The 26,616-nt window shown below is 44.4% G+C and overlaps 1 protein-coding gene across 2 annotated transcripts in view; it reads right to left on the bottom strand.

Moving 5' to 3' along the window:
- KDR (kinase insert domain receptor) overlaps positions 1 to 22,991 on the bottom strand; it is a 32,086-nt gene extending 9,095 nt beyond the window's left edge. For both annotated transcript variants that reach the window (XM_056352404.1, XM_056352412.1), the window contains exons 1-23: positions 22,793 to 22,991; positions 21,451 to 21,541; positions 20,741 to 20,937; positions 19,463 to 19,587; positions 18,969 to 19,137; positions 17,627 to 17,766; positions 17,263 to 17,431; positions 15,730 to 15,841; positions 15,473 to 15,636; positions 14,505 to 14,661; positions 13,293 to 13,413; positions 12,622 to 12,730; positions 11,544 to 11,888; positions 10,500 to 10,646; positions 10,223 to 10,354; positions 8,511 to 8,617; positions 7,965 to 8,100; positions 7,589 to 7,693; positions 6,281 to 6,394; positions 4,950 to 5,038; positions 3,061 to 3,217; positions 1,476 to 1,576; positions 29 to 151 (exon numbers count right to left, since the gene is read on the bottom strand). In XM_056352404.1, coding sequence (XP_056208379.1) covers positions 29 to 151; positions 1,476 to 1,576; positions 3,061 to 3,217; positions 4,950 to 5,038; positions 6,281 to 6,394; positions 7,589 to 7,693; positions 7,965 to 8,100; positions 8,511 to 8,617; positions 10,223 to 10,354; positions 10,500 to 10,646; positions 11,544 to 11,888; positions 12,622 to 12,730; positions 13,293 to 13,413; positions 14,505 to 14,661; positions 15,473 to 15,636; positions 15,730 to 15,841; positions 17,263 to 17,431; positions 17,627 to 17,766; positions 18,969 to 19,137; positions 19,463 to 19,587; positions 20,741 to 20,937; positions 21,451 to 21,541; positions 22,793 to 22,844 — 3,162 coding nt within the window. In that variant the 5' untranslated portion in view covers positions 22,845 to 22,991. The remainder of the gene's footprint in view (positions 1 to 28; positions 152 to 1,475; positions 1,577 to 3,060; positions 3,218 to 4,949; positions 5,039 to 6,280; positions 6,395 to 7,588; positions 7,694 to 7,964; positions 8,101 to 8,510; positions 8,618 to 10,222; positions 10,355 to 10,499; positions 10,647 to 11,543; positions 11,889 to 12,621; positions 12,731 to 13,292; positions 13,414 to 14,504; positions 14,662 to 15,472; positions 15,637 to 15,729; positions 15,842 to 17,262; positions 17,432 to 17,626; positions 17,767 to 18,968; positions 19,138 to 19,462; positions 19,588 to 20,740; positions 20,938 to 21,450; positions 21,542 to 22,792) is intronic.
- Positions 22,992 to 26,616: the final 3,625 nt, after the last annotated feature.

Genomic DNA, 26,616 nt, shown 5'->3' with positions numbered 1-26,616 from the left:
TCTCTCAAATAGAGAATCTGAAACTTACATCTCCTTTTCTGACATAATCTGGGTCTTTGTAGATGTCTCGAGCCAAGCCAAAATCACAGATTTTGACCACGTTATTGTCTGACAAGAGGATATTACGAGCAGCCAGGTCCCTGTGGATGCACTGCAAAGAGAAGTAAACAACTTCATATGCCGCCTGTCGTCACAGCTCTGTCCACAGGGCTGATCTCTTTCACATATGTGCTCTCCTACGCCCAAAGGCCAGATAATTCTTAAAACCTTTTAAGAAAAAGGAACCTCAGCATCAACAGTTACTGATTTTAAGTGCTTTTTTGATGGTCACAACTGATTTGGCTCAGGGAGACTTGCGTTCCCAAGTCTAAACATACATCTGTTTATCCACTGTGCAGAGAGGGCCTTTGAAGTTAGCTAATTAATTATCCTAAGAAGCTGACACAAAACAAGTTCAGATCTGATTACCTTTAGATTTACTTAGCTTCATTCAAATCTGTGTACTCCACTCTCTGAAAAACATACCATGCTAAAATGCTGATTTGATCCAACACAAACTAATCTTGACTACAGACAGAAAAGTTCATGCCTTTACCTATTCACAACAACAGTTTAGCCAAAACCCAAAGACTCAAAACTCAAGTAAAAAGCCAGGCTCTGAAACTGGCTGAAGATTTGCTTCTAGTACGGACTGGAAGTGCAGAACCTGGGAAGACATATTTATACATACACACACCAACCAGGATGTATGAAATGCAGACAAATGCATGTTTTTAGAAAAGACTCTGGAATCTGCTCTTGAACACCTCGCCTGCACTCTAGAGCACAGTTGTATTCCTCGCTTCTATTTCCTTTTCCCATTTCTAAGTACTTTTTGTTTCTCTACAACTGCAACCTATTCCTCGCTCTTGCTGGAATTTACATCCTTTGAAAAATGTGCTATACATATTTAGGATCAAACTGCAGAAAAGCACTCCTCGAAGGCCAAGTTCAGGTGAGCTGCTATTGACTGCCAGAGTGTCCTTGGCAAGGGACTCTCCAAGGAGTCATCCATGAAGTTTCACAGGTGAACACTGCATCTCCTTACACTGCCCTTCCAATTCCACTGCACAAGACATAGGCACCCTCCTCAGAGTAAACTTCTTTACTCTCGTTTAGCTCTGCTTTCTAGGGATTTGTCCTTAATTCCTTTAATCATCTTTGTAAGTCAGCTCCTCTCCTCCAACTACTTACTCATTCTTCTATGAACCAGGGTGACCCACAAACGCTATACAGATCACCAACATTTGTGTCAATAAGTGCATGGACTGTTTCACTCTACAGTATTAATGATTTGTTATGTCTTAGGGCAAAAAGAAAGTGTTGCAGATGGCTGCTAGTCCAGAGATGAACATGCTGTTTCCTTCTATAGACCTACAGCACTATTTCCTACAGTCAAATAAATAACATGCCACTCTTCCAGAGAAGTTCCTTACTTTGCGTGAAGCCAAAAACTCCATCCCCCTCGCCACCTGGAAACTATAACAGATGAGGTCCTCCATGGTCAAAGGGTTCTTGCAAAGGTCTTCAGAACCAGCTGAAAAAAATCAGATGATGGTCAAACATGCCCTTTGAAACTGATTTCACCCATAAGTGCTTCTTAGGTAGAAGTCCATCTTGATTTTATGCTACATTGAACTGGAGGAGCAAACTGAGTCCCTTTTTGGCTGTATAATTATCACTAACAACCCATTTTACACCAAATCAGCCCTGTGCAAAATAAACTTCAAGATGATGGGTTATACCTCAGGCCTCATTGCTTATTTCCAGAGTTCTCACCAGTGGAAAGATTTGAAAAACAGTCACGAAAGAAAAACAACCAAACCTCAGCTCACAAGTTCCTAGGCCAGGAAAGGCTTGCTGTGGTTTCAGCAGATGAATTTGGAAACCAATGAGAGTGAGGCCCCACCTAGTCCTTGTTGGGGAAGAATATGTCATGGGGAGAAAGACTTGAATTTGGCAAAAAGCCCTGCTAATTTAGGGTAGAAGAAGCCTTCCCTCATCCTCTAGTGACCTGGAGGAATAATGTACTCAAGTATCCAACAAAGATACCTAGGCATTTAGTTCCTGCCGAAATAAACAACTCAATGACTTTGCTTAGCTCTTGATTTTCAGAAGAAATCTACTGCAAGCTACAACACTGGTGGCTAAAACCCTCATCTCAAGACCTGCTTTAGGTCTACATACTTATTACGTCATGCCAGCTCAGAAGGTCAGTGTTTACACTAGAGAGGTCTGAAAAGGACCAAAATGGTGTGGAAATGCATAAAGTGCATGCCTGACATTACCTATTAGGAGCGCATTGAAACCGCATCATCCTCCCTGCTAACATACTGATGTTTTTCTTTGCATTAAATGATTTTTAGTAGAAGTCAAGGTACAGACGACTAAGCTACAGCCTCCCTCCTGACCTGTCTGATCCCACTGCTTGATGAAATTAGTGGTCTCTGAAACACGTTGGCAGCACTGAGCACTTTGTGCTACCTCTGCCAAAGGAGAACACAGCAAATGCATCTGTGAAACTACTGCAGATGGTGTGTATATCCAAGAGAGGCTTTGGGTAATTCAGGTTTCCTGTTCCTGACACACCACCTGTACAGAGGGAAGGTAGATAAACCTCTCTGCTAATAAGCAGTGAAGCAGATGGGGTTTCATGATATTTAACTTCTGCGTAAACACTGAGGAAATACAGGTAGCACCCTGGCGCATCCCTCTCTGCACTGCCTTTGGAGTTTGTGCTCTTCGATTTTCCCTGAAGACACTGGGACATTTAAACAGAGGGATCTCCAAAAGGCGGTGCACTAGAAATACCACCTTTTCAGATAGGACATTACCTGGGACTCAGCTGAGTGTTTAGGGATGTGAACTACATAACCATAGCTTAGGAACTTTGGTTATCTAGGAAACACCCTGCACAAGCTTTGAGGGAGCTTTGGCAATCACACAGTCCCCAATGTCCCTCATCAGCTGCCACTGCCACCAATGACAGCTGTTCTAATACCAAGAAAAGACATATCCTACCATCCTCCTCTTCCACGTCACTCAAGGAGCGCTCCTCCACAAAGCCAGAGCTTGCTGAGCTCTGGCTGCTTGTGATGCTGTCCAACCGTCGCTTCAAGTCTGTGGAGACATCTCCGACGTAGTTCTCCTTCCCCTGCCGACACCTGGCACTTTTGGTCTAGGAATGTGAAGGGAGGGTGGGAGAAATCAGAAGCAGAAAGCATGCCAGGAGCTTCCCTGGGAGAGGCAATGGCGCTCCGCATGGTCTGTGCCATGGGCCCCTCTGAAGGCAGGGAGGGCAGCCCAGTACTGGCATGATCGGCCACTCTGCTCCAGGCCAGCTCTGGCTGGGGCACCAGGCTGGCATGGTGACAGCACTGGCAAACCCCAACCCATGGCCACATGTGCTCACCAGCTCCAGTACCCGTTGCCACTCCACAGCACAGCTTTAGCCTAGTCCAGCATCCTCCCAGCCACCCCCCAGCAACATCTCCACATGCTGGGGAATAAACGCACACTGAGAAGCTGGCCTTCTCAGCCCCCTGGTACCCACCCACTCATGAAGCACACGTGGATGCTGCTGAGCCCCCTCTCATACACTCAAGCCCCTCTGTACTACTATGGCTTTCCATCTTGCTGCTGCAAAGGCCCTTCTGCTAAACCTCTAGCTTGGCTAAAACACTAGCAGCCCTCAAAATCTGATTTATTTCCTTCTTCCTCTATGCCACCGAATGCCTCTAGGGAGGATGCCAGCCCCACAAGCTTCCTCCACTGTGTTTCCATTTTCTCCTGCTTCAGTTTGGTGACTTTTCTCCCCCGGCAGGGCTGGTTTTTTCCGTCACTGATTCTCATCCTCACTGCTTGTATAAGCAAGGGTCAGCACCCTCATGAAACCCTGCCTCTTCCTTCAAGGCCTCTCAAATATTTGTTCATCCTTTGTACCTCACAAGAAGATGCAGCAAGTTGTCTTTGCCAATATAAAATAGTAAACAATGACTCCAAGAATAAGGAAAAATAACCCCCTGGAGAACTGACAAGCAGTTGGAAGGAGCTCTGATCTAAACAAAGCAGCTGCGGGAAGACTCAGGTCTACCAGCATGGTGGAGCATAGCCCAGGGGCCTCCCTCTTGGCTGTGGGTGAAAACGGGTAGGGTCCTGAGCATGATGCTCAGCACTGGGTACACACAGCCATGATCCTCATTCAGCAATCCAATCCTTGGAGGGGATGGATCCTCACAACCCCCTCCAGAAAACAGGCCCCCTCTCAAAGGTGTCCAGAAATGAATTTGAAAATGCCGGCCTCCATCCTCCCCCTCCTTTCAAACCTGGGTGCAGAAAGGGGGTGCTGTGATGGAGCTCCTCCTTGCAGAAGTTTGGGAGGTGAAAAGCTGAACTTAAACTCATGAGATACACCAATTATACAAAATGACTAACAGCAAATAAAATGTATAGCCTGGTTCAGCAATGAGCCAAGGGGACAGTGGGAAGGATAATCACACGATAGAAGATGCCTATGGATATCTGATAGATGTATACACTAAACAGGGAGCACAGTTATTTAAGGTGGTCTGGAGCTTAACTAAGAAAGGAAAAAATTCAGGCTGATAATCAGAAAAAACTTCCTGACAGATACAGCCAAGTATAGAATAACCTGCCAAGGGAAATAGTGGAAGCCCAGTTCCTTTGCACATTTTAAGCTAACAATAACAAAATAGCTACATTGCAGGGGCCAGGGGAAAGACTAGATGACCTCTGATGTCTTTGCCATCTCTTATTCCCGTGAGAAGTACTAGCTATTCCACGTCCCCAAGGATTGACACTTCAGTCTGCACTAGAAACAGAAACATCGTGTACAGAAAAACCCCACCGAATCAAACGTTACACTGTCAGCCTCAGCCTTGACTCCTTACCTTGTACGGGACAAATTCACTCCTCTTGCTCCGTAGGTAAGCTGACAGATTTCCGAACTTGCAATATTCCACAATCACCATGAGTGGGCCTGCACAACACATAAAGCAATTCTTTAGAAAGACCATTTATATCCCGCCTTATCTCACAGCATAATTTTTGGCTAGAAATACATACATTTCAAAAAGCATTCTACTATCCAAGGGTTTTTTTAAATACTGGTAATAAAAAAATACCTAATCAAACCAGGGAAATAATTCCTTTTCTGCTGTATAAGCAAGGAAAAGAAAGCACATTTGAAAATCACAGGCCTAATTTCATATGTGAAAATGTATACTGGTATGCTTATATTTAAAGTGCTAATAACTGCCCACACTAATTGACATTGTAAGGATGTGACATACATATCTGAATGAACTTCAGTGCAATTAACCCCTCATCTGCAATGAAGTACACACAAGATTATCAATGCACTTTAAGTCCTAAAATGCAGCTTAAGTCCTAAAAATTTAAAACAAGAATCTTGGTTTCAGACATAGATTCCTTGACGTACAGTCCAAATGTGGGATTTCATGCTCAGGTTGCTTCATATAGGCATACACTACAATGATACACTTCCATCCTAGCTTCCAGATACTGGCCATCCCTATTTTATTGTGGAATAAACAAAGAAAGAAATATTTTATGGATTATGTTTCCCTCAACTACTGCACTTCTGTTAAGGAACTTGACAAATTAAATTCTGATCCCAGAACAAGCCAACAAGTCAGCTTCCCTGAAAAATCATTACTGAACTACTTTACATTGAATTTCTTCCAAATTAATGTGCAGTGCTGGATTTGTTAAACAAAACATCTGTCCCTGATTATAAAGTAAAATAGGTTCATCCACCTAGAGCTGGACTCCAAAGTGCAGTCTTCCCTCCTACACACACACACAGAGGCACCCCCAGCCCATCCAAAGAGAGTGAGGGAAGTCACAACTTGCAGTTGCAATGTAGCCATTTGTTAGACAAGAATAAGGCCAGTTTGTTAAATCTGGTGCTAGACTCAGACCCAAAGTCTGTCACATGCGGGGTGTCCACTATAAAAGTGGATCTGAGGTACAGAAAAGCAAAGTGATAGAACAACTAAGGGATGGAGCTGGATGTAGAACTCAGGGCTTCTGAGCCCTTATTCAACCTCTGGACCTGCTCACACTTACCAGAAATTTATTTTTTTTAAAGTAAGAATTTCTTCCAACATTTGATTTTGAAACTCCATTTTCTATGCAGCAGAAAAGGCAGAAATAGGGTTTTCATTAGCGGCTTCCCACCTGCTGAGAAGTTACTCACCTCCCGGCTTTGTGCAGGCTCCAAGTAAATTGACAACATTGAGATGATGGCCAATATGAATGAGGATCTTCAGCTCTGACATAAGTGCTCTGTGCTCACTATGAGTTGCACCTTCTGCAGAGGTAAAACAACACAGATCAGGAGCATCACAGACAGAGGGGTTTTCCCCTCTGCATTCCCTTCTGTTAATTTTCCAGACCATCTAGTGAGAAATCTTGCTCCTTGGTAGCCTGGGTCAGGTGTACTGCAGGACATTGATGAAAGCTAGGCACATGCATGACAGGATTGGGTTTGCTCTGCTTTTAAACATTTTCCAAAGTTTGGCAAGGGCAGTACATCAGAACAGGGACACAAACAAATTAGCAAACATCTTTTTTCCTACACACTTTTTGAGCAGTTTGTGCTCTGCCATTTGATCCTCCTAACCAAGAATAGCCCACAGTCACTGTTGCTGGAGTTCATGCTAAGGGTCCAATGAGTCCACGGACTGTGGGAGATAAGACCAGAGCCAAACTGCACCAAAAACCTGGAGATGTGGCTGGTGTCCTCATCCCATAGGTGTAGAAGGGGAGGAGGAAAGGGCTGAAGCAGTGGGAAGAGACTGGCAGCAGAAGCAGCTCTCTGCAGGCTGCCTGAGCACTAGGAAGCTGGAGGGACTGGGCTTTCCAGTTTTTATTGTCATTCCTGCATGCTCATCCCATTGCAATGAGTTTGCAACAGGTCTTGCCTGCGCTTGCAATTGCTCACAGCGTACTGTCAGAAATCCCCCAGCTTTCCCACCCTTCCTCCAGTACAGCACAGGGTAGGATACAGCCCCCAGCTGCTGGTAATCCCATTTTGCTGCCCCAGCTACATTCACTTCAGAAACAATGTGTCTGTGAACCTCAGTTTTTACTTCTGTGGTGAATGTGAGGCACTGTAATATGATTTAAAGTGAGAAGGAAGTTTTACAAAACTACTCCCATTGGAGCATGCCTAAGCTGTTGTCTGACGCTTGCAGAAAGCTCCCTACCAGGCTGCATAAGACAGAAATGGACACATGCAAACTGCTTGCAGGAGCAAGTTTATATTCTGAACCTGCATAGATCTACAAGCAATGGCTGAGAAACCACAACTGCACTGCTCCAGTTATCCATGAGGGAAAGGCATGTACTTTCCCTAATCATTGCTTCATGACACCAACTGTTTAGCTAAACATGTATACACCATTGGTACAAACATTTTGATTTTTTCCTATCTAATGGCTATGGTACTGGTAATTATCCCTATATTGTGTATTCAAGGTGAAGTTCTAGTCATCGTTTTTACCTTTAAGCATTTTGACTGCCACTGTTTTGCAGGTAGCAGTTTTGTCAATCCCAAACGCATCTGCTTCTATGACCTGGCCAAAAGCTCCACGCCCAAGAGGTTTACCTTGAAGTGAGAAGATGAACATATTCCAATTTATTTGCCTGGCACAGTGGGCAAAAGATACAGAATAAACAGCAGCTCTAAACTGAGTTTATGTATCAGAAATTAACAGAGGGCTGATAACAGGGAGAGGTTGTGTTATATCCTACAGGACCACAGAGCCCACCCGGAGGTCCTGCATCAGGGCAGCCTCACGGCAAGCCAGGACCTGAAACACCCCCCAGCACAGAGCTGGCTGCAGTATCACTAAACAGCTCATGCAGTGAAGACACACCTAGCTTTAGCCGGTCTCTGGGAAACTCCCACTTGCTGGCATCATATGGGAGCCGTTCGCAGTGCTCGTCTATAGGGACTTCATCAGGATCCATGATGATTGACAAGTAGCCAGTCTTCATGTCCCCTCCATTGGCCTGGAAAATGGTATTAGTTGTAGTTGCATGGATTTTTCACTGGTGATGTGCAGGCGAAGTGCCACTTTTTCACTCTGTAGTGTTTCACTAGTTCCCAGAAATGCCAGGCTACCATTTCCCTACACCATGTCATTGTGAGTATGATCATCGTTAATTACTTGCACTTTTTTTTCTTCTTTTTTTTAATAAACAAAACCAGCTGAAACACTTTTTCTCTTGCAAGGGCCTGTTCAATTAAAAACAAATTTCTGTGCCCCTGGTTCCAGGCAAGAATGTTATGGCATGGAGAGAAAAAATGTGTCTGTTGATTTAAGAACAATGGAAAGAAGCAACACAAAAGTCCTCAAGCCAACTCTCATTTGTCATGCTAGACCAGTGCTGATAGGGCAGTAAGAGAATTTTGTCATTACCCGCTTAACGGTTCGGAGGATGATTACAAGAAGCAACCAGAAGAACATGGCAATCACTGCAGTGCCAACGAGGATAATGAGCTCCAGATTTGTTTTCTCTTCAGCGCCTGGGAAGAAATAAATGAATATATGAGTGATAGTTGGAAGCGTATTTGTTTTGTTCATTCATTAAAGTAGAGAATGGAGGTCCTTGTTCTGAAGGTTCGTTTTAAAAGTGTAACATGGAGCAAGGAAATGAAAGCAAAACAAAACAAAAAGCTTGGGGCTTTATGTTGGAATATTGCACTTAGTTTCGTGCTGTTTTACACACCACACAATTTCTTAGCATCAGCTTTGTTCCAAGGACAATGTCTGGACCTTTGGGAAATATAAAAAAGTAAAATCTCACATTTGAAAAACAAATCACTGTTTTGGAATATCCAAAATGAATGACTCTTTCTCCAGAAACCAAAAAAATTCCATCATATAGTAAATAAAGTGCTATGAGAACAACGCAGAGAACAATCTCTGTCTTGTCTCTTTACACGCTTCAGCTGGGGCACGAAAAAACATGGTTCTACAAGAACATGTGAAAATAAGGTCTTATTTACAACATCTCTTTTCCAGTAAAATCGCCTCCAGCAGATATAGCCAATACATCTATTAATGTCCAGGAGCAGCTCTCTTCTTCAGCTCCTGTTGGCCAGATCATGCTCCTATATTTCATCCTCTGCACCATACAGATTTTCCTACACAGTAACACACTCCATTACATGACCCCAAAGAGCTGCACTATGAATTTCTTGGAGTGAAATAATATGTCCTACACAGATGTCCAACTTTAGAGACATGCCCCAACCACATTTACCACATCAGCTGAAATCTACACTGATGTCAGCTGCAGATAATTTCCACCCCATGTAAAAATACTGCTCAACCTCTTCATATCCTAATGGAACCTGTAAGAATAACAGGATACTGCTTTAATTACCTTAACGGAACAGATCAGACCATCACCCTGACTTGTGAGACGGAGGTTCCTGAAGGAGTCAGTGACTACATTTTGCAAATGTACTAATATCAAGGGCAGGGAGCTTTTAGTTTGAGGCTTCTCATTGAAATTCTTGGTGGAAAGTCCATCATGGTTCCAGCTACTCAGACTTCAGACTAATTCTTGCTAGAATTTATTGTTCATCACTGCAAACTGAATTATTGTGTGCCACAATAGGACTTGAACAAGTGAGAGATGGGTCTCACAAATGATACTTCCAGAGCTTGGTGAACCAGAGTCCCCTAACCCAAAACTACTACCTGTTCCTATCACTGAAATGGGACGGCAATCATAACAGACTGCACAAAGTCTTCACTCTGCTTTTCTTAGATGCTGTGACAGCAATGACATAGTTTCAAAAGTTACAACCGTTAATAAACATAGTAGAGATGTCCCAGGATATCTGCAGGTTTAGACAGGCTCTGTTTATTTGTAACCACAAATAAGGTAGATTCAGCTTTCGTTGAAAAGCACTAAACAGCATTGTGGAGAAGAGTGTCAGCCTCAACAGCTGGGATTATGATGGCTATCACAGCACACAATTTGAGCTTGATAGGAATGGTCAGGACTTTTCACAAATCTTACGGTGTATTTTCAGATCTCTGATCACCATAGTCAGTAGATTTTCCTTTTAGTGATTATAAAGATTTCAGGCACAATCTGGAAAGAAGCTGACACTAACCTTCTACTGAAAAAAAAGCCACTGCTTTTCTGCATCCAATGACATTGCAGGCAAGGCAGGTGTATAGCCCTCCATCCTCTTTCCTCACTCGACGTATGGTTAGTGTTTTGTTTCCATCTTTCAAAACAATACCTGGAAAAATCATGATTCTTAGTTCCACTATTTTTATGCCACTATGTGTTAAAAATTAAACCTTTCATGGTGAAAATCAGCAGTGAGTCCCATGAAAGAAAGCCCTTAAGTGACAGAAAATTCATGGCAAAGTAGCAGTCCTCACCTGAATCTTCAACGAGGGTTTCGTTATTTTTGAACCACATGATGTTTGGGGGAGGAATGCCATTCGCTGTGCATGACACTTCTATGGTTTCACCAATGTTTGTTGTTTGATTTTCCAGATTTCCTACAAGTGTGGGTGCCATGGGCTCTGGTGGTTTGAAAATATAGCAAAATTACTGACCGTTAAAGAAAACATGCATTTTTGCAGTAATAGCAGCTGATGGCCCAGTAGCGAAGTCTCAAATCCTTTTACAACACCAACAGCCACAGCATTCATGCTAAGATCATAGTTAAACTCCCACGACGTGAAAAAATTATAATAGCCAAGAAAATGTTAACAGTATTGATGTAACCTGTTTTAGATGGTTCATTTTGTAACTGCTTAGGCTGCTGGGGGAAGAGGGAATAGAGGAGAAATTGCTTCCCTCACATTTCTATTTCCAGGGTTATTACGAGAAGTCTGATATGGCTGGTCCATCAAACATCCATTCAGGACAGGGTAGATATTTTCCTGAATCTGCCTATCAGTCTAGACATCTAAGTCTCAAAGCAGTCATCATTATTTGTGTGAAAAGCTGACTGATTATCAGCTTGCATTGCTTGCACCTGAATACCAGCACCACTTGATGACTTTTAAATTACAGACACTACTTCAAACTCTAGAGTCAGTGACACAAGGCAGTAACATTAATGCTATGAGTACACACATGCATATACAGCTACAAGGAAAAATATGTTTTGAAAAGTAAAATTGAGAAGTTATTGTGCTAAACATGCCATTATTTGTGCAAAAGCCAAACTCATCTCCTTGCATAGCACAGTGGCTTGGTCAGTGTTTCCTCACTGTTACTGATGAAATGGTAAGTCCTTGCTACCAGGACAAGCCCCAGACCTGCATGTTACAACAAATGGTCTAAATCTATTTAACGACCTGACTGCACCATTAACCCAACACATGCAAGGCCTGAAGATACCAAAACCTGACACTACTGCAGTTACTGTCATAAGCAACCACCCATTTTGGATCACAGTAAGAGATCTGTACCTTGAACAGTGAGATGCTTCACCAGGCAGTGCTGTGTTTTAGCCTTCTTGTCCTGGGCAATGCAAACATAGTCCCCTCCATCCTGGAGGGAGATGTTACGGAGGATGAGCTCTAAGGTGATATTTTCACCATTGATATTTGAAACTGTCGCATTCAGCTTCTGGAGAGCATTGAGGTTCTTGCAAACAGGCATGGGCAGCCCTCCAAAGGGAGTCTGTGAAGCATGAGTGCTGAGTTTGTACCATGATAGCTTCTCAAAGGTGAATTTGTCTGCTGTGCACTGCAAGGACATGTTATCCTTCTCTGTGAGTTGATTCCGAGGCTGGAGATTAATTTCAAGACCCCCTGTGATTTAAAAAAATAATAAAAAAAAATCCTATTAGGTTGCATATTTTATTGCCAACATTAACTTGAAAAAGCCATTTTACAAATATAGCCTTATCCTCATCCAGCTGCAAATAAGGAAACAAAACACTGAAAAAAAAAATCAATCAATCAATCTAAAAAGTACAATCTCATTAAAAGCAATACATTTAAAATGGACCAAAGGAATGCCTACGTGGACACAGGTCCTCTTCCTGTAGAAACTTACAGCAACCTAAGATGATTCTTAGCATTATCTTATAGTTAGTTCATTTTTAGATTTCAGTTAAAATAGTATTTCAGCATGTGAATATGGGGACTGATTTTTAAGAAGACAGAAGTTCTTTCCCACTAGTTTCCCAGCTTCTATGGTACATCTTTACTCATTTTGTGACACCACCATAATCTTTCTGTAGCTCTTTCAAATCACTGTGAAAGCCCAACAGTAATCACTCTCAGGGACAACAGTGCCCATTCTGCATCACTTTCTTGGGACCACCACTGCACCGAGCCAGCAGAACTAATCACTTGGCTGAAGTTAGGTGGTGTCTTTAGAGGCTGACTTCCAAAAAGCTTAGGTAAACTTAAAATTCTAAAGGATTAAAGGATTTTATAAAGGACAGCAATTAGACAGTGGCATTGGTGTGCCTATCATTAGTGAAACAGATGAAATAACATTAATTTAACATGGCTGCCCTCAGCAGGGTGTACTTACTGGTCACATGAAAGGAGATAACTCTCTCGCTTGACCCAGCTCTGTTCATAGCCATACATCTATACAAAGCAGATACATTCGCTGCTTGAATCACAAGGGTGCTCACAGTCTGCAAAAGAACAATCAAGCAATTTCATACCACGTCAAGTGCTGAAGTATGTATGTGAGCCTAACCATAGGCTCTGCAGGTATCTGCACAACCAAAACTCCCTCCAAAGCACAAATCCATGGCACCGCAGGGGCACAGTCCCCTCCTGACATTCACATTTTTGTCCTTAACTCTAACAATCAGGCAAAAGAAAACAAGAGAAAGGAGCCTGCCAGAAGGCAGACTTTGATATATGTGTTAATAAATACAGCACCCACAACTTCTTCTGCTCTTTGGTCTCTCCAGCTTCTTCCTATTACAGTTAATCAGCAAGATTAACTCACCTAAATTCAGACCACTGAAGTCTAAGTTATGCTGCTCAACAGAGATTTACTTTGGGTCAGTGTCTTGAAAGTGTGTACCACTGCCTATTGGCTTCAGTAGGAGCACAACTAGATGAGCGTATATCACCAAGTTTAATGATAGGTGAAAGGAGTCTCATCTCTATTGATAAATTTCCAGATACGTGGACTGCTGAACAGGGCTAATCAACCCCAACCAACAGAAAAGAAAACCTGCTCACCTTTGTTTTCCCAGCAATGGTAACAACTCGGTGCTTAATTTCAACCTGATTCCCACCCTTTCTCTCCGAGATGGCTTTCCATTTCCTGCATGCATACGGATTGGCTCCTGAGCGAACTTTCCTGAGATATATGTAAAGACACATGCATTAGATAAGATGAATATTCGTCCTTCAATACAGTGGGGTTTTTTGTTCTCTTTATAATATGAAGATATTTGTCTATAAATCAGATGCAACACCAGCTACAGACTGTATCTGGGAGGGAAGAGTTTCTGCAAATATTTCTATTAGATTGCACTCTATACCCTTCTGAGACCTTTGTGCACTGTAAAATAAGAAACCCCAGGCCTAAAGGTGAATTTCCTAATTAATCTGCCTGCGTCAGCTCAATCAGGATGCTTGGAGGGAAGCAGCTATTCTGGGAACAAACCTCCATTCATAAATAGATGATTCAAGTTAATTTAGTTCAAAGGAAGACAGAGAGACATAGAAATCACTGAACTCCCTACAAGAACTTCTTGAGGACAGTAGCCATTGCGTAGGAAGCAACCAGGCACCAAAGGAAGAAACTAGTGGAAATCATTTTAAAAACAACAACAGGAAAGAAGAAGGACTTTTTTTTTTTTTTTTACCGTGGCTTTTTTTTTTTTAAAGGAAATCTGGGCTTATGGCAGGCCCAGATAAGGGAAGCTGTGTGAATCTCAGTCAGGCACTCTCTCTATCATTCCCCAACATCAATCAGTGCACTTCCTCTGAGATACACTTTCACACAGATAAAGAGCACCATCACACTCAGCACTTGAGCGTAAGAAAAAAACCACCACCAGGATCCATAACTCGCATAAACAACAAATTTTCTTTGTTTGGGATGGGGTTTTGGGCCTGCAGCCCATGGGGAGATCTGAGGGGAGGTCACACAGACAGATGCATTTGGGATTCCATGCAAGTCAAGATGCCCTTCAAGAAAGCAAGACAGCAACATGCAAGTGCTGCCAGCTCCTCGCTGTGGTGGCCCTTGCCTCTGCCAATAATGACTTTGGCACAGCCTTCCTGCAACAATCTGCCTGTTAGTACAACAGTTTTTCTTCATTGGCCATTGGGTTTGCACTCGGTGATGAGCCTGGGCAGGGGATGCACCCAAAAAAACCCTCGATCCAAACATCCCTCAAGAGCTACATAAACTGCAGAAGATGGTGAGGGCTTAGCACTCACTGGGGGTTGAAAGTGCACTCCTCCTCCAGCTGCCAGTGCCAGAGGACAGTGGCGGGTGGTGGGACAGCATAGATGGTGCAGGTGAGCGCCTGCGTCGAACCGTACTTGTAGGAGTCGACAGGGGCCAGCAGCGCGTTCTCGCCAATCTGGGGAGGGACTGGAGGAGAAAGCAGCAGGTTACACCTCCTGCTAACAGCTGCCCAACACACCGCATGCATGCATTACACCCACAGCAACTAATTCACACTGTGCCTCGTGTCCAGGTGCAAGCACTGTCTCCAAGGATATGTTGGAAAGGGGTGAACCTGCCCAACACCTTGAGGATCAGGCCCTCAAGATACAATGCTTAGGATCTCCTATAAAATCTCCCTTCATTACCCCCTGGTTTAAAATGCAGCCTTTAGACTCCCACCACTATGTCCAACCATGCATCCCACTGCACGTAGCCTTGCTGCCCTGTCCAAGACCTGCTGTCTTCAAAGCATGGGGCTAGGCTGTTTCCTGAGGAGCAAAGGGGTGGAGGAAGAGGAGGAAGAAGAGAAAGGGGAAGAGGAGGAGGGTTGCATAGGGCAGGGCAGAAGAGGAGGGACAGCCTGCATGGGGTAGGAAGGATGTGCGAGGTGGGACAGGGCCAGGATGGAGCAGGATGGGGGAGGACTCAGGCAGCACAGCCAAGCAAGGAGAGCAGGAAAAGAGCAGGACACAGAGGCAAAGAAATAATATACAGAAAACAAACAAACAAAAAAACCCCTACACACACAAGGTATCATCACAACAACAACCCCAGGAGCTTGCAGCCTCTCAACCGGCACATCCTGGAGCCAGGAGAGACAGGCCACTTCTGCCCTCTTCTCCTGGCCACCACTCCCACTTAAATCTTCACAGCTCTGGGATTAATTTCATCCTAAGAATGGTAACACATCACATCCACGTGTGAAAGAAAGGCACCCCTTTGAAATGCCACTTACCATTCACAAGCAGCGTAAATGTATGCCTCCTCTGCATCTTGTTAGTAGGGTTTGTAAGGACAACAGTGTAATTTCCAGCATCCTTTTCAGTTGCTTCAGTAATCACTAACGTGTAGCCAAGTTTAACTGTATGATTTGCATTGATGGCCTTTACATTTTTATACCTGAAGAAAATATAGAGCACTTTGAATACTTTAGAGGTTTACCTGAACTAAGAATAGCTCAGTTTTTCAAACCCATTATGTCCCAATTCTTACCATTTCACCTCTGGTGGAGGATATCCTTTAAACTTGACAGGAATTTTGACTGTATCACCTAGTCTTGTCTCAACCAAGTTCTCCATTCTCTCCAGATGTATAAAAGGACTTTCTGGAAAAAAAAAAAAAAAGAAAAAAAAAAAAAAGAATTAAACTAAATGTTCTTTCCATGTGGACAAAGGTGGAAGTGCTCTCCATTTGAGTTACCACTTAACAGCAGATGACAAATAGGGCCCAGTGACAGGACACCACTAGTAAAGCACAGTTGGCTCCAAATCAGGCTCTGGAGAGATGGAAACACCATGAAAACCCAGTCCTTTTTCTTGCACAGAGGAATGGACCAGTTGCCCCACTAAGGAGCTCTGGAAAGCAGAAACAATGCTTAGCTCTCTGGATGGTGTGCCAACTGTCAGATCTATATATATTCACATACATATATATACACACACACATATCATAAAACTGACCAGATCTACTCAGTCCAGGAAATAATAGTATGCATGTAATAAAGTTAGATCCGATCCTTTCAGCCTCTTCTGAAGTATGTATTTGAACCGTTGCAGTCACAGAATACTTTGAAATGATTTGCATTACTTGCTATAAGTTATAAACTTGCATTCAGACTAAGACAGCTATTAGCCTTTTGATTTAAGATTTAGGATGGTATAGACTTAATATCTGGTACGCTCACTATAGCACATGATTTTGTTTTGGCTTCTGAAAGGAAACAGAAAGAACCCAGGAGAAAATTGAGTTGTCTTGAATCACTGTGCCACATAATAAAGTCTGAATGTTTGGTGTTTTTTTGGTTTTTTTTAAAAAAAAAACATTAATATTCTGGCCCCTAAAATCAGACCTTGGGAAAACCAGCCTCCTTCGAAATACAAACCCCTTTGTCTGACCCAGTGATTAAAAATGGGCCATTCTCATGCTGGCAATTTTTTCTAGAAGAAAGCCAGTGGAGCTGCTGGGACTGTGCCCAAGAGGGGCTTGAGAAAAGGCTGTAGGATGTGGCCTCATACTTATCTATGCACTTAGCCATGTTTCCTTTGCATCACTTCTGTACAACAAAAACTCCACTTGATTCATCTATTCATAATGTAAAAGCTGAAAGTTTTATTTTCCTAGCTTCATTCATGCTGACCCAGAACCCCACAAAGCCACCAGAATCTAGCCTGAGTTCACCTGGAGTGAGAACAGGCAAGCCTTACAGAAAGTCATCTACACAAAATCGGTTTTACAACACCTCAAGGAGGTCAACACAGAAGAGGACTGCAGGCTTACCTCAGTTTATTTTACTGCCCATTTCCCTATGGGATTCTACAGCTTTCATTAACATACCGGATCCTTTAAAATCTTATCATTAACTAACCTTGTGGTACAAAAATAATCCTATAGTGGGTGCAGGAGAAATACTGCAGCTGCAATTTGGTTAATTTCTGTCATTTGATTCATCACTAAGGTGCCTCCTGCAGCCCAGTAATCAATCCCAAACCTGAGGCAAAAACAAAACTGAAGTGGAAGATGCCATACCATGGATAATGAAGTAACTGCTGTTTTTCATGTTCATACGACCACTGGATGCTGCGCAAGTATATCGACCTTTGTCACTTAAGGACACACTGTCGATGGTAAGAGTGCTTACAAACTTCTTTACTTCTCCTGCAGTGGTTTTTAAATCCCTTATGGTGGCACGTTTTTCCTGTAATAGATAAGAGACAGAGGTGTCTGGGAATTCTATTGTTATTCCTGCTGTAACCTTTTGCACACCCATATATACTAACAATTTCTTTGTGTATTATCATCTGCTTTATCAATATTATAAAGGGGGAAGTGACATTATACCCAAATCAAATTTCACTGTGATGTTGGTGCCTTGAAGTTATTAGGGATTTACCTTGATGGAAGGGTAGTCCCATTTAAAATCAATTCCTACATTCAGCTCTGTCCTTACAGTGCAATTGAGAACAAGTTTTTCTCCCACTGCCAGCTCTACTTGGTCGTGTGGGTTCATTGTCAGGTCATAAATTTGGTATCCTAGAGGAAGGAAAAAACACACAAAACATTGGGGTAAGAAGAGGTTTCTTTACCGGACTCAGCACCAAATTTCCCAAGTGAATTCACTGAATTCCCACCAAATCCCCAGCTACAAAGAAGCCCCTAGATGTCCCAGTGCAGCATGAAGACTGGCATACAAAGGAGGCTGGAGGGAAGAGATGTGCCTGCCCTGAGCACTTCCCACCTGACAGCCGCACCAGAGCGGCGCAGCAGGATGTATGCACTCGATCTGAGCCCCCAGGCGGTGGGAGCAGGCAGGAGACGGGGACCCCACACAGTTCCTCTGCCTTAGACACCTACTTCTTACCCCTGTAGACCTGAAACAGAAGGAGGTATATCCCCCTCCCCAGCAGTAAGTGGGAACTTTCTTAAGAATAACAACCTGGCATTGGCAAAATTATGCAAAGTTTACTTTGTGCAATAAAATATTTTAAATATTCCCAAACAGAATATTCTGAATGCAGAAATTCTGAATCAGAGGACTCATGACTTTGGTAGAGAAGCAAGAGCCTGCTGCACAGATTAAAAGGTGGAGGGCTGCTATGCCTTCCTGCTAAGCAAGGTGAGACTGCCTTGGTGCCACTTGAAGTGGTCACCATGTCCTTAGCCAGAAGAGAAACAGCTGCAGTTTCAGCTCAGGCTTGAGCTTCCACAGAATCATCATGCTATTTCTGGGTTCTGATGAACAACTAACAAAATATACCAGGAAAGCATAAACCCCTGTGAGAGTCAGGACATAGGTCCGAAGGAGACAAGACAACCAAGCTCCTAGTGAGACCTTCAGATACCCCATTCCCTTGGTACGCCCTCAGAGCAATTCCCTTCCTTCTGCTGCTGATGGGTGTCTGCCTCTAAATCCCTTCAACTATGACTTGAATCCTGGCTATGGGAATAAAGTACAGAAGAGAGTGATCTTAGGAAAAAGGCTTGCATTGTCAGGAAAAAAAATAAAAATCCCTGGCATCTATGCAAAACACTAAAGCACTTAACCCAGTGATCAACCAGAAAGAACACAATATGTTGCATTTAATAGAAAAGTAATATATATCACAACATCCATTTTGCATTAGCTATATTGTCAGTATTGAATAACCTAGAGTCCAACCAAATGTAATTGGTTCAGTATGTTGTAGTGAGCGAAATAACATTGCCTTTAGAGAAAAAGAAAAACTTTGGCTTACCTACAACTGCAACTATGTATATCACAGACTGGTAGCTTTCATCATCTATTTTAGCTTCACAGAAGACCATGCCCGCATAGTTGATTAAATGACTGGGTATCGTGAAGCCTTTTTTATTATTCCACGAAATTGATTTACCATCAGGAACAAATATCTTTTCTGGATATTTCTGTTTGAAATGTTGATAAAATACATAGTCAGATTTCAAAAAGTAAACTACTCTGAATTTTCAAGTCCAACATTTTCCATAACTACAGGGTCCCAGTTTTAATGTCCTAACTCAGGCAATCTCCCTTTCACAAGCAATCACTCCACACTTTGAGAGAGCAGGATCATGGACAAGTGCAATTACAGCACTCACCTTGTAATCACAGGCTGTAAAATTCCCAAGAATGGAAAGAAGTTTTTAAGAAATGTACTTATACTTCAAGCAATGTATTTATGTCACAGTGATTTCAACTAACTCTTAAAATAATAATGGGGTTTTTCCTTACCGCATGTAGAGATACATTGAGATTTGATACAGTTCCAAGGCACGGCACTACCACAGTTTTATTCTTAGTGATGTATACAATGCCAAGCTGATCACTAACTGAAGTCACAAATGGAGATCTGTAATCTAGAAGAATATTCAATCAGTAAGTGGATGTTATTTGTCATGTGATTCTGGAGGAAACTTTTCCAATTTTGTTCTTTCCCTGTTTGTTTCTTCTCAAATCAGTTTTATTCTTTTCTATGTGGTAAAGCACTTTAACGATGAGACTAAATAGGGGGTACATATTTTGACAGACACCCCCCAGCTTTACAATATCATTATTCTCAAAACAGTTTTCAGCAGCAGTGCACACTTCGGAGAACAGCTTCCTGCCACCGCAGTCTTTGTGCTGACAAAAATGTGATTTACCCTAGTGTGACTTTCCTTGCATAAGTATTACAGGAAATACCAGTTAAAAGTAGTGACATGCTACATTGGCTCCTCCAATGGCAGCATCCTTTACAAAGTCAGAACAAACAAAAAAAAAGTTCATGATCTTATAGAACAAGCTAACCCAGGTACATCATAACATTTCATTTTTCAAAATCATAGCTATACATTAATAATAATAAGGAAACAGGGTGCACAAGAAAGGAGTATGAAGCCATCAGTGCAAAAAGGCAGATTCCTCAATGAATGCACTTCCTTAAACTGAGCATACACTAGGAGGATTTACAGTGCCTGTGTTGCCAACGCAACTGACAACCTGAGTTTGAAAACTTAGCTCTTACATTCTAAATAGATTTTACCATCACAGTCAGCAAATGTATGACAGTTTATGTTTTTGGGTTGTTGTTTTTGGGTTTTTTTAAATGGTATCAGATAGTACAAATTGTAAAAGGGATTGGATCTGCCCTTTTAATAAATACACAGTCTCTGTAATCCTCCCTCGTATGAAACTCCTGCTGAGGTCAGTAATAGCTCTGCATTCGTGAGTACAGGCTCAGAGCACAGCGGAGACACGTATGCTAAGTTCTGGCTGGAGGAGAATGGCAGACCGAGTACGGCATACGGCAGGTCAGTTCAAAATTACAGGTACAAAGGCTTTTCTGTTGATGGCAGCTACCACACTGGCATGTAGTTACTCAATGTGAAAACAAGAAAAATAACAGTTTCGCAGAATCCAGAATTCTAAGATTAATAAAATTTAACGTCAAAACCATTTTGAGATACTTGATATCCCTTTATTCTCTTGAGGCTAGGGGAAGAGCCACCCAAGAGCTGTGTAAGCACTTACCTTGAACGTAGACATAAATGGTTGTAGCTGCCTGGTTGTCCCTGTAAAGGCACCTGTAGTCCCCCGTGTCATTGCCGATGACTCTGAGGAGAGTAAGTGTCTTGCAGTAGGGGCCATTGCTGCAGTCTGTCACAGAGATACGCTTCTCAGCACTGCTCTGGTTGCTTGGCCAGGACCACTCCAGAGGTCTCTGACCGCTGTGAAAGCAAACGTTAAGAGGACCGTGAGCATGTGATGAGCACCAACACTGATGCCAAGGCGGTGAACCTCAACCTGGCTAGTCTCTATGGCTATGGAGAGGAACAGGCTTCATTCAGTCAAATGGGACATCAAGCCACATAGGATAAATTCACGTAAATCAACCTGTTGCTAATACCTATAAGGAAGCTACTTGAGATTTATGTTCTGCTGAATCTAAGTGACACAGAACACAAAAGGGAGCACCAACAGCACAGCTCACCAGCGGGCTCCACAAGGACCCGGCTAACGCTTCCTCCTCCTGGCCACCGTGCGCTCCCCAGCTCTCCCTTGCTGCAACCCTCTATGGTCATTTCTAAAGTCTGTCAGGGAAAAGCAAGGCAGAGGGTACAAAGGGAGTGGGGAGAACAAGAGTGATCATGGGAGAGAGAACGAATCACCTGCGTTTCTGTACAAAAACTCACTACACAAATTATCCCCATCAAAATCATGCTGGACAGACTTGCCCTTACCTGCAAGTAATATTTAGAGTGTCATTTGCAGTTATTGTGAGGACATCTTTTTGGATGCTAAGAGTTGGCTGATCCAGACAAATAAATAAACCTGTGAAAACACATATAAAACCCCTCATATCAACTCAATAGACAAAGTAAATGCTACTGAACCAGAAAAGCATTATATACAGGAATATGTTGCATGTTTTAAGCAGATGATTTCACATCACCTACTTAGCAGCGACGGGTAAATAATGACTTTTCACACATCCCAGAAAGTTCAAAAACTCTGTCATAACAGGAAGCAAAGGCAGATGGTCAGGAGCTAGCTGCAAAGCACTACAATTCAGCCAGCCAGGGTGGAGTTCCTGTTTTCTTGTGTTGCCAACTTCAAGGTCTAACAAGAGGATGTAGGACATTGAAACAAAGTGAACCTTCATCAGATGATCTCACTCCCTGGGGAAAGGGATTACCAGCTTCTCTTATAATAAATTCAATATACTTCTGTTCTTCAAGACCGCCTATCAATGAATTACGTGAAGAAACTCTTTTACAGTTTGTCACATATTTGAGATCCCAAAAATGTATTTTATCCCATTATTTTTTAAGGTTATCTCTTTCCTTCGAAGCAGTTAGGCAAAAATCTATTGCTATCAGACTTTATTCGCACGAAGGCTTGCATCACGCCCGCCCAAGCCACCCATGCTTATGAGGGCTGCCATCTGGGTGCCCCTGCTTGCTCTGAGGCTCCAGACCAGTTGTGCAACTTTTGGGAGTACCACAGGGAGAGGTTTTCAGTTCCCCCTGGACGCTCCCATCACCATCAGGAATCCCGCCTCACCGGGACAAGCCAGCAGCCCCAACTGGGACAGCTCGGCCAGCTACAATGGGCAACAAGAAAGCATGGCCCAACTGGGACCTTCCCCCTTTCGCTAATATTTCCCTGGCAATCCCAAGCAGGTACTTCGCTGATGACGGGTTTCCCGGATTTGGCTCCAGGGACAGTTCGCTCTCGGGAGGGGTGGCTGCTGCTGGAGCCAAGCGAGCAGAACAGCATGTCACGGCAGGCAGCCCTGCCCCACAGGCCAGCACCGGCCGGCCAGACGGGAGAGGGCAGGAGGCCGGAGTGGACAGGACCGGAGGGGACAGCAATCCCGCAGCGCGGGGTGCCCCGTCCCACCGGGGCTCCTGCCCCACCCGCCCTACGAGCCCCGACAGCCCCAAGGGAATCCCACCCGCGTCGCTTCCGGCACCCGAGCACCCCCTCGCCCCCACTCCTCGGGGCCCCGTGGGGCTGCCGGAGCCCGACGGCTCCCCGACAGGTCGGACGCCGGGCGCCCGGGGCTCCCCGAAGGCTTACCGGGAGCCAGGCAAAGCAGGAGCGCCAGCAGCTGCGCCGCACCGAGCTCCATCCCGCGGCCGCCGGGCGCTGCGGGGCGCGAAGCGAACCCTCTGCCCGACGGCGCCGTCGGGCCAGCAGCCGAGCCGAGCCGAGCCGAGCCGAGCCGAGCCGAGCCGAGCCGAGCCGAGCCGAGCCGAGCCGAGCCGAGCAGCGCCGCGCCGCACCGCACCGCACCGCACCGCAGGGATGCGGGACCCCGGAGAGCAGCACCGCCCCTCTTGTGTCCGGGGGCGGGGCTTGTCACCGATACCCCGCCCCCCTCGCCGAAGCACCGCCCCCCGCCCCGCCCGGGGCCCCGCAGCGCAGCCCGCCGGGGATGCCGTGGCCCGGGGGGGCGGGCCCGGGGGCTCTCCGCCCCGCTCGGCGGCAGGAGGCCCTCGGCTGGAGGGGACGGCGGCGCTGACATTCAGCGTCGCCTGGCGCTTCAGCGTGCGTTTGGGGTTTCTTAAAAGCCCCTCAACAGAAAAGGCCCCAAAAACCAGCCCTGTGGGGCACGTGCCATGAGACGCAGCCATCCTTCTGCTGGGTGTGAAGCGTCCGGCGGCATCGGTGCTGAGTTCACAGCATGGGGGTCCCCCAATGCAGCAGGTACCCACCAGTCTAAGTGGCCACATCACATCCAACAGGATCCAGCAGCTGCCTGTGAGGGTCACCCTTCCCACCCCCCAATAGCCCCATCCTGCTCTCTGCAGGATGCTACCCAGGGGCAGCAACCATTCCCTGCTCACACCAAAGGTTTGGTTTTTTTCCAAAAATGACACACACCTCCAACCGGAACGATACCTTTTAATCAAAAGTGTTAACCAGTTACTGTTGAAAGAGAAGTTTGTGAGGTAGCACTTTGAGAAAAGCAAACACATGCTTTTTAATGCTTTATCCATACACATAACCATAAAGCCTCTGGGGGAAATAAATACATTTGCCTAGACACATACGTAGAAAAATACATAGATAATCAAATAGATGGAAACATGCGGCTATGTACGTAACTATGCATGCATATACATATATGTACTTGTACATGCTACATTTTTCTCTTTCCCTGCAAAACTGCATTCGAGCTTGTCCACAAATGACTAAGTTAATGAAGCAGTGATTTTATTTTGCACGCTATGCAGTTCCAGCTGTTTTACTGTACTGGGGGATGAGTGTAATTTCCTTTGAAATTACACCCCTGTTGCTCACAGAAAGATACAGGGAACAGTAGAAGCCAAATTTCTATACTGATTTTTCCCAGAGATCCAATAAAATCCAGGGAAAGTCAAAGAAGACTCATGTGATTCAAGGGGCAGCAATTCGGCACTGTGCAAATAAAATGTGTTCTTGCTATTCTTATGAGCTTTTAAACCAGAAAATTGGTAGCCCTCATTAATATCCCCACCTCCATCATGCTGCAGGTCAGGTCACTGGTATTTCTAAGTGATTTTGGGAACTCTGGCAGCAATTACTAAACAACTGACCCTTGCTGAGACTAGGCTGCACATAGGGTTAGGAGGCAGTAATAAATACCTAGTGAGAACCAAGGGTACCTGCGGCTGAAGAGCCACTTTTTATAACTTTATTTGTGGTGGTGCTGGTTTTGCTGGGCTTGACTACAACAGAAAAGTTTTGATGAGGGACGGATGCCCTGCAAGAATTGTTTGCCTCCAGAGCAGTTTAGCTAGTGAACAAAGCAAATGCCGTTATAGAGGTAAATTGAAAAATATTCACATGAAATTATTACAGGATCCATAGAACACAGTAAAATCACTAGTAGCTCACTATAGTACTTTCTGCATTCCTGCACGAGTTTCCAAAGATGCAATCTGTAGAAAATATATTGATTTTAGCAAGTGACTTTTCTGAAATGTAGTCGGAAGATGTGCAACTCAAGCTTACTGCAATGCCAACCAGGCTCTGTTTTCATGCACAGTTGGTGCTATTAAGTGAGTGGTTTGGAGGGGTGTGGTTGTTGTCATTGCTGAAAATTATTTTGGTGCCTGAGCTTTATGGGAACAAATACCCACTGTTTGCCCTGAGCATATCTAAGCAAAGATAGACGAATGCTAGCCCTCCCCAGGCCCTTTGGTGTTTGCCATGGCCCCTGCTTCCTTCTCCCCTGCAGTGTCCTGAGGAAAGGAAGAGAAGGAAAGGAGGGGGCTGACCCCACAAACACATATACTTCCTGGCTGGTCAGTGCACACATCAAACCGAGCAGCCGGCAGCAAGAAGCTTGCACATTGTGAATGTTGGGCATCCACAAGGAAGTGCACATTTCAAAAGCACGAAGTGTTTTTATCTCCCTGTGTGATTCCAGTGAGATCTCAGTCTTTACATTGTGTTTCCTAAATGGGACACAATCCTTCAGTACTTTGCCTGGCTGTCAGTCTAATCTTGTTAACTAGAATAATGCTGCAGGAACTGCTGCTTCACTGTATGAATTGCCATCCCTATAGTACCAGGGACATTTGTGATACCAATGAGCAAATCGGAAGATAACTGCTTTACACTTCAGGTACCTGAATGGGGACCTGACCCTGTAAACATTTAAGCACAAGAATAACTACTATGGAGAGTCATCCTAGACGCAGGGCTTTTTATCTGAATCAAATTGCTTATACACCTGGTGTTGGTGGGACTGATCCTCTAGTAAGATCAGGTAAAAACTATAACCAAGAGTCATTGGGAATGGTAGGTGTCTGGGAAAAGTGAGAGCTAGAAGAGATGCAAGGTGACTTTACTGACACAGGATGTATGGTAATATACATGCTTTGCTACACTGATTTGTCTGTTTTGAGCTTTGGTGGAGCTTTCAGTAGTGGATTGGCACTGAAGGATGCCATGAGGAACCTCTGAGAGAAAAATCAACCTAAGCGCAGTAGAAAGAGAGTTGCCTAAAGTCCAAAAGAAAGATTCCTCTAAATACACTGCTACCATGATAGCTATGGACAACAGATGTGTGTTTACAAAACCGAAACTGCAGTGCTTAAAGTGACGGCAGCTTTCTTATCCAGCCGTTTAGGCAGTAGTCTCTGCACAGCCTTTGTGTCATCCTTTAGGCTTGTAGAGTATCTCACATAGCTCAGCCTGTACCAGAGACCATCAGTGCTGAACCATGGGGAGCTACTTGGAGAAGCCAAATATATTCATGTCATTGAGTGAGCACGGGGTGGGATTTCCTCCCTCCCTAGAGACAGTTTCAACCTGGGAAACGTCCTGGGGTCCTGACAACAACGTGCAAAACCTTCTAAAGCTACGCCACCCTCTGTCTCAGCACCCTCACCTGCTTTAAATAACAGGCAATCCTGTCAAGACATTTCAAATCCAGCTTTGTTCAGAAAACTGCCCCTGCCTTGGCCAGACAATACCAGTTAAGAAACAAGGGGCTGGAAGGAGCTCCACCAACGTTCAGCCCTCTTGCTACACTGAGCAGATCTCAGCCCACTGTGGGACCGGACCTGGAGATCTGCAGGAGAGCTGGTAGCTGACAGAGAGGATACAACCAGATCACATGCATCACTGTGTTTCATCAGATCAATTCCCTGCTCTCACAGCATCTCCCAGAGCCCCTCAGAAAGCAGCGACCATCCTGAAATCAGTGTGTTCCCAGCCCATGGGGTTACTCTCCTTCCCTGCAGCCTCTTTCTGCTGCATCCCCGGGGCAGGGGAAACTGTGTCCGTGGATGGTCCCTGGGAACGGTCTGTGCAACGGGAGGAGCACCAAGGCTTGCCTTGGCCAAACAGGGCCAGCAAGCTTTTGTTTATCCATCTGCTTCTCTGGTCGCCAACAGCTCATTAAAAAC

This window comes from Falco biarmicus, chromosome 1 (genome assembly GCF_023638135.1).
Source record: "Falco biarmicus isolate bFalBia1 chromosome 1, bFalBia1.pri, whole genome shotgun sequence".
NCBI classification, from domain to species: domain Eukaryota; kingdom Metazoa; phylum Chordata; class Aves; order Falconiformes; family Falconidae; genus Falco; species Falco biarmicus.
Note: the sequence above shows the minus strand (reverse complement) of the source record. Positions and strands in the feature narration are given on the sequence as shown.